We start from the raw sequence: 11,902 nt of genomic DNA, 5'->3' as shown, positions 1-11,902 counted from the left end.
CAAGCACACACACACACGTATGTATCTACACACCCCATGCACACACACGTGTGCACCCCATGCACAAGCACATGCACACATGTATGTATACAAACACACATGTATGTATGCACACACACCCCATGCACACACATGTGCACCCCTGCACAAGCACACACGCCTTGTGCACACACATGTATGTATATCCACATACACACATACATACATACATAGCCCCTTTCCAGCTCCCCACATGTGCACATACACACACGTGTGCTGCGGAGCTGCCCCTCCCCATGTCCCCATGTCCCTGTGTCCCCATGTCCCCATGTCCCCATGTCCCCATGTCCCCGTGTCCCCATGTCCCCATGTCCCTGTGTCTCCATGTCCCTATGTCCCCATGTTCCCATGTCCCTGTCCCCGCCCCCACGGGCAAAGTCCAGCGGCACACGGGCACCATGATCCCCTGGCTGCTGGCGGCGCTGAGCCTCTGCACGCCCGGCACAGGTAGGGACACGCCGGCACACGCCACAACACGCCAGCACACGCCATGGCTGCTGCAACACCCCACGACACGCTAGGACACGCCACAACACGCTATGGCTGCTGCAACACCCCATGACACGCTAAGACACGTCACAACACGCCATAGCAGCTGCAGCACCCCATGACATGCTGGGACATGCCACAACATGCTACAACACCCCACGACACACTAGGACACACCAGAACATGCCACAACATGCTGCAACACCCCACGACACACTAGGACACGCCACAACATGCCACGATATGCTACAACACCCCACGACACGCTAGGACATGCCACAACATGCCATGACATGCTACAACACCCCACGACACGTTGGGACGTGCCGGAACATGCCATGGCAGCTGCAACACCCCACGACACCCCACAACATGCCACGACATGCTAGAACATGCCACAACATGCTACAACACCCCACGACACACCACAACACCCCACGACACCCCACAACATGACAAAACATGCTAGAACATGCCATAATATGCTACAACACCCCACAACACCCCACAACACACCACGACACGTTGGGACGTGCCGGAACATGCCATGGCAGCTGCAACACCCCACGACACTCCACAACATGCCACGACATGCTAGAACATGCCACAACATGCTACAACACCCCACGACACACCACGACACCCCACAACATGACACAACGTGCTAGAACACGCCACAACATGCTACAACACCCCACGACACACCACAACACACCATGACACCCCACAACATGACACAACATGCTAGAACACGCCACAACATGCTACAACACCCCACAACACCCCACAACACACCACGACACGTTGGGATGTGCCGGAACATGCCATGGCAGCTGCAACACCCCATGACACCCCACAACATGCCACGACATGCTAGAACATGCCACAACATGCTACAACACCCCACAACACACCACGACACCCCACAACATGACACAACGTGCTAGAACACGCCACAACATGCTACAACACCCCACGACACACCACAACACACCACGACACCCCACAACATGACACAACATGCTAGAACACGCCACAACATGCTACAACACCCCACAACACACCACAACACACCACGACACCCCACAACATGACACAACATGCTAGAACATGCCATAATATGCTACAGCACCCCACAACACGCTGCAACACCCCACAACACACCACGACACCCCACAACATGACACAACATGCTAGAACACGCCACAACATGCTACAACACCCCATGACATGCTGGAACACGCTACAACACCCCACAACACCCCACAACACCCCACGACACCCCACGACACACCATGACACACCACAACACGCTACAACATGCTACAACACCCCACGACACGCTAGGACACACCACAACAGGCTACAACATGCTACAACACCCCATGACACACCACAACACGCTACAACATGCTACAACACCCCGCGACACCCCGCTTGGGTTCATTCGCTCTATTTTGGGGTACATTTGCCCTTTTCTGGGTGCGCTTGCTCTGCTCTGGGTGCTTTGACCCTGGTTTGGGTGCCCCCTCTTTGTTTTGGGTGCCCCCTCTTTGTTTTGGGTGCCCCCCCTTTGTTTTGGGTGCCCCCACCCCTCTTTGCTTTGGGTGCATCCCTCCTGGTTTGGGTGCATTCGCCCTTTCTTTGGGTGCATTTCCCCTCGGTTTGGTTCACTCACCCAGTTTGGGGTGCATTCACCCTTTTTTGGGTGCATTCATCCAGTTTGGGGTGCATTCACCCTTTTTTGGGGTGCATTCACCCAGTTTTGGGTGCAACCATTTTGGTTTGGGTGCATTCATTCAGTTTTGGGTGCATTCACCCTGTTTTGGGAGCATTCACCTTTTTTGGGATGCATTCACCCAGGTTTGGGTGCAATCATTTTGGTTTGGGTGCATTCACCCAGTTTTGGGTGCATTTCCCCTCATTTTGCTCCAATCACCCAGTTTTGGGTGCATTCACCCAGTTTGGGGTGCATTCATCCTGTTTTGGGGGCATTCACCTAGTTTTGGGTGCATTCATCCAGTTTTGGGTGCATTCACCCTTTTTTGGGGTGCATTCACCCAGTTTTGGGTGCAACCATTTTGGTTTGGGTGCATTCACCCAGTTTGGGTGCATTCACCCAGTTTTGGGTGCATTCATCCTGTGATGGGTGCATTCACCCTTTTCTGGGGTACATTCACCCAGTTTTGGGTGCAATCACTTTGGTTTGGGTGCATTCACCCAGTTTGGGTGCATTCACCCAATTTTGGGTGCATTTCCCCTCCTTTCGGTTCACTCACCCAGTTTTGGGTGCATTCTCCATTTTTAGCTGCTCCCCCCCCATTTTGTGCTCATTTCCCCCCATTTCCTTGCACCCCCCCACCCCCATCCCCTCCGTGTCCCCCCCAGGTCTCCCCCCACGCCACATGGACTCCGTGATCCTCATGGCAGAAGTCCTGGAGCCGCCCCACGCCAACGCCACCGTCACCATGGCGGAGCTGGCGCTGGCGCTGGGCGGCTGCAGCACCCCGGGGTGCCGCGCGGTGCTGGGAGACCCCCCCACCATCCCCACGGCCCCGTCGGCGCTCAACCCGGACCAATGGCAGCTCCTCACGCGGCTCCTCCGCCGCGACGCCGCGGTGCTGGCGCCCGACGGCTCCACCGTGGCGCTGGGCCCGCTCCTGGCCGGCATCGCGGTGGCGTCGAGGCGGGCGGGCGGGGGGTCCGTCCTCGACGCCACCGTCGATCCGCTCTTCGCCGTCACCATCGATCCGCTCTTCGCCGTCACCATCGCCGAGGCATTGGGGACGTCGTTCCTCTTGGCGCGCGGCGGCCGCGGCGCCACCTTGGGCCCCGGCGGCTGCTGGGACGACGTGGGCGACCCCCAAAATTACACCCTGATGGGACCCCCGTCGCTCGTCACCGACGCCGTGGCCAACGGGGCGATGGATGGGGTGATACTGGGCAACCGTATGGCCGGGAGTCCTATCTGGGTCGTCAAGCTTCTCCGCGATTACTATGGGACGGGTAATGGCACAAAGGAGGGGAGACCGCCCAGCAGCTACCGGCGGCGGGATTTTGGGGTGCTGGCGGGGGCGGGGAAGCTGGAGAAGGAGGTGCTGGCCATGCTGAGGGTGCTGCGGGTGCTGCCGGCCACCCGGGAGCTTCTGGAGGACGTGGGTGCCGAGGAGGAGGTCGCCATCGCTCGGCGCGCAGCGCGGGACTTCACCGAGCGCTACGTGGGTACGGAGGCGGCGCCGGGGGGAGATGTCACATCTGTCCCCAACCCTGGTGTCCCCAGGGGCACCTCGGTGGAGGTGGCGCTGGGGACAGTTGAGCTCTGAGAGATGGTTGGGGACATGGGGCCTGGAGGGGTCAGGGGACACTGTGGTCCCTGGGGGGGCACCCACTGGTGGCTTGGGCACCAGGGTGTCCCTTGGGTGTCATCATGGTGTCCTTTGGGTGGTCACCATTGAGTTCCTTGGGTGGCACCACTGTGTCCTTTGGGTGGTGGCCCGTGGATGGACACCTTGAGTGTCACCACTGAGTCCCTTGGATGTCACCATGGTGTCCTTTGGGTGTAACCACGGTGTCCTTTGGGTGGTGGCCCCTGGATGGACACCAATGTGTCCCTGGGTGTCACCACTGTGTCCTTTGCGTGGTCACCACTGTGTCCCTTGGGTGGTGGCCCCTGGATGGACACCACATGTCCCCTGGATGGACACCTTGGGTGTCACCACTGAGTCCCTTGGATGTCACCATGGTGTCCTTTGGGTGTAACCACGGTGTCCTTTGGGTGGTGGCCCCTGGATGGACACCAATGTGTCCCTGGGTGTCACCACTGTGTCCCTTGGGTGGTCACCACTGTGTCCTTTGGGTGGTCACCACTGTGTCCCTTGGATGGTCACCACTGTGTCCCTTGGGTGGTGGCCCCTGGATGGACCCCTTGGGTGTCACCACTGAGTCCCTTGGATGTCACCATGGTGTCCTTTGGGTGTAACCACGGTGTCCTTTGGGTGGTTTCCCCTGGATGGACACCAATGTGTCCCTGGGTGTCACCACTATGTCCTTTGGGTGTCACCACTGTGTCCCTTGGGTGGTGGCCCCTGGATGGACACCAATGTGTCCCTAGGTGTCACCACTATGTCCTTTGGGTGTCACCACTGTGTCCCTTGGGTGGTCACCACTGTGTCCCTCGGGTGGTGGCCCCTGGATGGACACCAATGTGTCCCTGGGTGTCACCACTGTGTCCCTTGGGTGGTCACCACTGGGTCCCTTGGGTGTCACCACTGGGTCCCTTGGGTGTCACCACTGTGTCTTTTGGATGGTGGCCCCTGGGTGGCCACCACATGTCCCCTGGGTGTCACCACTGTATCCCCTGGATAATGGTGCCCTGGCCACCGCTTTGTCCCCTGGATGTCACCAATGTGTCCCCTGGACGGCCACCACCACATCCTTTGGCGTGTCCTCCATAGATGGGTCCCTGGTGTCCCCTTGGTGGACACCCCACTGTCCCCAACACCCCACATCCCCCCACTGAGCTGACCCCATGGGGACACCCCCAGTCCCCACCCACAGTGTCCCCAAGCTGATCCCCATCACCCCATCCCCTCCTTCCCGTTCCCCACAGAGTGCCCGGCCATCGTCCCCCGCTGCATGTGGGGCGCCCGTCCCTACCGGGGCACCCCCAAACCCTTGTCCCTTCCCTTGGGCTCCGTCTACATCCACCACACCTTCTCCCCCGGCGCGCCGTGCCGCAGCTTCGCCGCCTGCGCCCGCGCCATGCGCGCCATGCAGCGCTTCCACCAGGACACGCGCGGCTGGGACGACATCGGCTACAGGTGAGACCTGTCCCATTCACCGCGTCCCCGGCACCGCCGGCGCCCGGTTGACCCACCGGTGCTTCGGTAGCTTCGTGGTGGGCTCGGACGGCTACGTGTACCAAGGGCGCGGGTGGCACTGGGTGGGCGCCCACACCAAAGGTTACAACAGCCGCGGTTACGGCGTGGGCTACGTCGGCGACTTCTCGGCCACCTTGCCGGACGCCGACACCATCGCGCTGGTGAGGGACGAGCTCCTGCCCTGTGCCGTGCGCACCGGTCGCCTCCGCCGTAACTACACCGTGCGCGGCCACCGGCAGATGGGTCACACCGATTGTCCCGGAGAGTCGCTCTTCCGGGAGATCGAGACCTGGCGCGGCTTCGTGGTGAGAACCGGGCTCGGTGGTGGCATCTCCGGGGGTTGGAGGTGGCGCGGGGGTTGATGGGGGTTTCTTGTCTTTGCTGCAGTGAGGATCGGCCCCATGGGTGCTGGTGATGTGGGTGCTGGTTGACATGGCAGCGGTGGATGGCAACCTGGGGGACTCTGGGTTCTGTGGGTGCCGGATGGACCTGGTTCTGATGGACCCAGTCCCATGGGTGCCAGATGGACCCAGTCCCATGGGTACCAGAAGGACACTGGTCCCATGAGTGCCAGATGGACCTGGTTCTGATGGACCCCGTCCCATGGGTGCCAGAGAGACACTGGTCCCATGGGTGCCACATGGACCTGGTTCTGATACACCTTGTCCCATGGGTGCCAGGTGGACACCAGTCCCATGGGTGCCACATGGACCTGGTTCTGATACACCTTGTCCCATGGGTGCCAGGTGGACCCAGGTCCTGATAGACCCAGTCCCATGGGTGCCAGATGGACCCAGGTCCTGATGGACCCAGTCCCATGGGTGCCAGAAGGACACTGGTCCCATGGGTGCCAGGTGGACCCTGGTCCAGATGGACACCAGTCCCATGGGTGCCAGATGGACCTGGTTCTGATGGACCCAGTCCCATGGGTACCAGATGGACCCAGGTCCTGATGGACCCAGTCCCATGGGTGCCAGATGGACCTGGTTCTGATGGACCCAGTCCCATGGGTGCCAGATGAACCTGGTTCTGATGGACCCAGTCCCATGGGTACCAGAAGGACACTGGTCCCATGGGTGCCAGGTGGACCCAGGTCCTGATGGACCCAGTCCCATGGGTGCCAGATGAACCTGGTTCTGAAGGACCCAGTCCCATGGGTGCCAGATGGACCCTGGTCAGATGGACACTAGTCCCATGGGTGCCAGAAGGTCACTGGTCCCATGGGTGCCAGGTGGACCCTGGTCCAGATGGACACGAGTCCCATGGGTGCCAGATGGACCTGGTTCTGATGGACCCGGTCCCATGGGTGCCAGGTGGACCCAGGTCCTGATGGACCCAGTCCCATGGGTGCCAGAAGGACACTGGTCCCATGGGTGCCAGGTGGACCCTGGTCCAGATGGACACGAGTCCCGTGGGTGCCAGATGGACCTGGTTCTGATGGACCCAGTCCCATGGGTGCCAGAGACACACTGGTCCCATGGGTGCCACATGGACCTGGTTCTGATACACCTGGTCCCATGGGTGCCAGGTGGACACCAGTCCTATGGGTGCCAGAAGGACCCAGGTCAGATGGACACCAGTTCCATGGGTGCCAGATAGACCTGGTTCTGATAGACCCAGTCCCATGGGTGCCAGAAGGGCACTGGTCCCATGGGTGCCAGGTGGACCAGGGTCAGGTGGACACGAGACCCATGGGTACCAGATGAACCCTGGTCCCATGGGTGCCAGACAGACCCTGGTCCAGATGGACCCAGTCCCATGGGTGCCAGATGAACCCCAGTCCCATGGGTGCCAGACGGACCCCAGTCCCATGGGTGCCAGACGGACCCCGATCCCATGGGTGCCACCAGCCCAACCCAGTCGCCACAAACCACCCAAAATTCCGCCCCAATAAAGCCAGTGCCAGGACGTCGGCTTTGGGTGGTTCCTGGAGGGGAAACTGAGGCACGGGGGGTGGGGGGGTGGCCGCGGGGTGATGGGAGAGGAGCCGGGCACCCTGGACCTGCTGCAGGGCTGGGTGCTGTGGCACCCCAAAGTGGCCACCCAGCACCCCGAGGTGGCCACCTCACAGCACCCAGGAACTGCCATCTTCAGCAGCTGTTCACTCTGAAACCTAATGATGGCGCTTAAACCAGATGAATATAACTTGCCACGGGGGTACTCGGTCCCCTAAGAGGGGTGGCCCACAGTGGGGTAACCCTTCGTGGGGTGTCCCCAACCGTGGGTCTGGCTAAGGCGGGAGCTCAGATGACCTGTTCACTCTGAAACCTAATGATGGCATTTAAACCAGATGCACATACCCAGCAACCAGGGTACTCAGTGTCCCCAGAGGGGTGTCCCATGGTGGGTGACCCTTCTTGAGGTGTCCCCAGCCATAGGTCTGGCTGAGGTGGGAGCTCAGATCACCCGTTCACTCTGAAACCTAATGATGGCGTTTAAACCAGATGCATATAATTGGCAACTAGAGTACTCAGTGCCCCCTGGGGGATGGTCCATGGTGGGGTGACCCTTCCTGGTGTGTCCCCAGCCATGGGTCCGGCTGGGAGCTCAGATCACCCGTTCACTCTGAAACCTAATGATGGCGTTTAAACCAGATGCACATACCCAGCAACCAGGGTACTCAGTGCCCCCTGGGGTATGGTCCATGGTGCGGTGACCCTTCTTGGGGTGTCCCCAGCCATGGGCCTGGCTGAGGCGGGAGCTCAGATCACCCGTTCACTCTGAAACCTAATGATGGCATTTAAACCAAATGCACACAACTGGACACCAGGGTACTCAGTCCCCCCAGAGGGGTGTCCTATGGTGGGGTGACACTTCTCAGGGTGTCCCCAACTGTGACCCAGCCCAGGTGGGAGTGCAGATCACCCGTTCACTCTGAAACCTAATGATGGCGTTTAAACCAAATGCACATACCCAGCAATCAGGGTACTCAGTGTCCCCAGGGGGGTGTCCCATGGTGGGGTGACCCTTCCTGGTGTGTCCCCAGCCATAGATTTGGCTGAGACGGGAGCTCAGATCACCCGTTCACTCTGAAACCTAATGATGGCGTTTAAACCAAATGCACATACCCAGCAACCAGGGTACTCAGTGCCCCCCGGGGGGTGTCCTATGGTGGGGTGACCCTTGTCGGGGTGTCCCCAACTGTGACCCAGCCCAGGTGGGAGTGCAGATCACCCATTCACTCTGAAACCTAATGATGGCATTTAAACCAGATGCATACAATTGGCAACCAGAATACTCAGTGCGCCCCGGGGGGTGTCCTATGGTGGAGTGACCCTTCTTGGGGTGTCCCCAGCCATGGGCCTGGCTGAGGCGGGAGCTCAGATCACCCGTTCACTCTGAAACCTAATGATGGCGTTTAAACCAAATGCACACAACCAGTCACCAGCGTCCTCATTACCCCCAGAGGGGTGTCCCATAGTGGGGTAACCCTTCCTGGTGTGTCCCCAGCCATAGATCTGGCTGAGACGGGAGCTCACATCACCCGTTCACTCTGAAACCTAATGATGGCGTTTAAACCAGATGCACATACCCAGCAACCAGGGTACTCAGTGCCCCCCGGGGGGTGTCCCAGAGTGGGGTGACCCTTCTCGGGGTGTCCCCAAGTGTGTCCTGGCCCGGGCGGGAGCTCCGCTGACACCATCGGGGCAGAGGCGGCGGGGAGGGTGTGACTGAAACTCCCGCCCGGTCACATGGGGAACCCAACACAGGAACCGGGGCGACCGCGTCCCGGGCGCGGAGCAGCCGAGGTACCGCGGGGACACGGGGGGACACGGGGGACACGCGGGGACACGGGGGGACACTGGGGGACGCGGGGGGATGCGGGGGACATGGGGGACACGCGGGGACACGGGGGGACACGGGGGCACGGGGGACATGGGGGGACGCAGGGGGACGCGGGGGGACACGAGGGGGACACGCGGGGACACGGGGGGACGCGGGGGGACACGTGGGGACGCGAGGGGACACGGGGGGACGCGGGGGGACACGGGGGGACACGTGGGGACACAGGGGACACGGGGGGACGCGGGGGGACGCGCGGGGACACGGGGGGACACGGGGGACACGGGGGGTCACGGAGGGACACGGGGGGACACGGGGGGACACGCGGGGACACGGGGGGACACGGGGGGACGTGGGGGACACGGGGGACACGCGGGGACACGGGGGGACGCGGGGGGACATGCGGGACACGCGGGGACACGGGGGGACGCGGGGGGACATGCGGGGACACGGGGGGACACGGGGGGACGCGGGGGACACGGGGGGACACGAGGGGACAGCCCGGGGATGCACAGGGGATGGGGAGGGGGCAGCAGCACCCTGAGGGGTCTGGGGTGCTGCAGGGGGCGCTGTGGGTGCTGGGGTGCAGTGGGGTGCTGCAGGTTGGAGTGGGCACCCCAAAACTGCTGCTGCACCCCCCCTACCCCTCCCTGGGCACCCACTGTAGCTCAGCTATAGGGTGCTGCCCCCCCTCCCCCCCCAAATCATTAGGCGCCAAAGCAATGCGCACCCACATCTCACCCCCACCCTGGGGTGCTATGGTGCGTGGGTGCACCCCCAACCCTGTGCTGGGTGGGGGGGTGTGGGGGGGGGTCCCCAGGGTGGGGGTTGGGGTGCAGGTGGCGGGAGGAAACGCGATGGTGGCGCCAGGGGAAACGTGGGGGTGACGGAAACATCCGGCACCCGCCTGCGCCCGGGGCCCGGGTGGGGACGCGACACCCGCCGGGGTGTCACCCGTGTCACCAAACCCACAGCTGCCGCGCCCCCGTGTCACCGCGCCCGTGTGGGGATGGGGGGCGTGGGGGTGACATGGGGGGGGGCACCCTGGGGATGGGGACACCCACAATTTGGGGACCCCCTGGTGGGAAGGGGGACCATGATTTGGGGACCCCTTGAAGGCAGGGACACCCTGGGGATGTGGGCACCCACAATTTGGGGACCCCTTGGTGCATAGAAGCACCCAAGGGACACGGGCCCCCACAATTTGGGGACCCCCTGGTGCGCAAGAGCACCCTGGGGATGTGGGCACCCACAATTTGGGGACCCCTTGGTAGGCAGTGGCCCCATGATTTGGGGACCCCTTGGTGCATAGGAGCACCCAAGGGACGTGGGCACCCACAATTTGGGGACCCCCTGGTGGGCAAGGGCACCATGATTTGGGGACCCCTTGGTGCATAGGAGCACCCAAGGGATGTGGGCACCCACAATTTGGGGACCCCTTGGTGCATAGGAACACCCAAGGGACGTGGGCACCCACAATTTGGGGACCCCCTGGTGGGCAAGGGCACCATGATTTGGGGACCCCTTGGTGCATAGGAGCACCCTGGGGATGTGGGCACCCACAATTTGGGGACCCCTTGGTGCATAGGAGCACCCTGAGGACATGGACACCCACAATTTGGGGACCCCTTGGTGCATAGAAGCACCCTGGGGACGTGGGCACCCACAATTTGGGGACCCCTTGGTGCATAGGAGCACCCTGGGGACATGGGCACCCACAATTTGGGGACTCCTTGGTGCATAGGAGCACCCTGGGGACATGGGCACCCACAATTTGGGGACCCCTTGGTGCATAGAAACACCCTGGGGACGTGGGCACCCACAATTTGGGGACCCCTTGGTGCATAGGAGCACCCTGGGGACATGAGCACCCACAATTTGGGGACCCCTTGGTGCACAGGAGCACCCAAGGGATGTGGGCACCCACAATTTGGGGACCCCTTGATGATGGGGGCACCCTGATATGGGGACCTGGATTGGGGTGCCCTGAATGAGGGGGGCTCCAGATATGGGTGCCCAAATAGGGGTGCCCCATATGGGGGTGCTAAGATAGGGTCCCTGGATGGGGACACCCAAATTGGGGCACCCATATGGGGTCCCTGGATGGGGACACTCAAACTGGGGCACCCACATGGGTCCCTGGATGGGGACAACCAAATTGGAGCACCCATATGGGTCCCTGGGTGGGGGACACCCAAACTGGGGCACCCATATGGGTCCCTGGATGGGGACACCCAAATTGGGGCAGCCATGTGGTGACCATGGATGGGGACACCCAAATTGGGGCACCCACATGGAGTCCGTGGATGGGGACACCCAAATTGGGGCACCCATATGGGTCCCTGGATGGGGACACCCAAACTGGGGCACCCATATGGGGTCCCTGATATGGGGACACCCAAGTTGGGGCACCTGCATGGGGTCCATGATATGGGGACACCCAAATCGGGGCACCCATATGGGTCCCTGGATGGGGACATCCAAATTGGAGCACCCATACGGGGTCCCTGGATGGGGACACCCAAATTAGAGCAGCCATATGGGGTCCCTGGATGGAGACACCCAAATTGGAGCACCCATATGGGGTCCTGGATGGGGACACCCAAATTGGAGCACCCATATGTGTCCGTGGATGGGGACATCCAAATTGGAGCACCCATATGGCATCCCTGGATGGGGACACCCAAATTGGGGCACCCATATGGGTCCCT

The 11,902-nt window shown here is 61.5% G+C and overlaps 1 protein-coding gene across 1 annotated transcript; it reads left to right on the top strand.

Moving 5' to 3' along the window:
- Nucleotides 1-437: 437 nt before the first annotated feature.
- On the top strand, nucleotides 438-5,770 carry PGLYRP2 (peptidoglycan recognition protein 2; the record flags this gene model as incomplete). The annotated part of the gene is made up of 4 exons (XM_080361305.1): nucleotides 438-486; nucleotides 2,917-3,750; nucleotides 5,138-5,348; nucleotides 5,419-5,770. 4 exons carry the CDS (start codon nucleotides 438-440, stop codon nucleotides 5,768-5,770), a joined length of 1,446 nt encoding a protein of 481 aa, XP_080217431.1.
- Between the last annotated feature and the right edge of the window lie 6,132 nt (nucleotides 5,771-11,902).

Source organism: Nesoenas mayeri (assembly GCF_963082525.1).
Source record: "Nesoenas mayeri genome assembly, chromosome: 31".
NCBI classification, from domain to species: Eukaryota; Metazoa; Chordata; class Aves; order Columbiformes; family Columbidae; genus Nesoenas; species Nesoenas mayeri.
The sequence above is the reverse complement of the archived record's forward strand: the minus strand, read 5'-3'. Positions and strand labels throughout refer to the sequence as shown.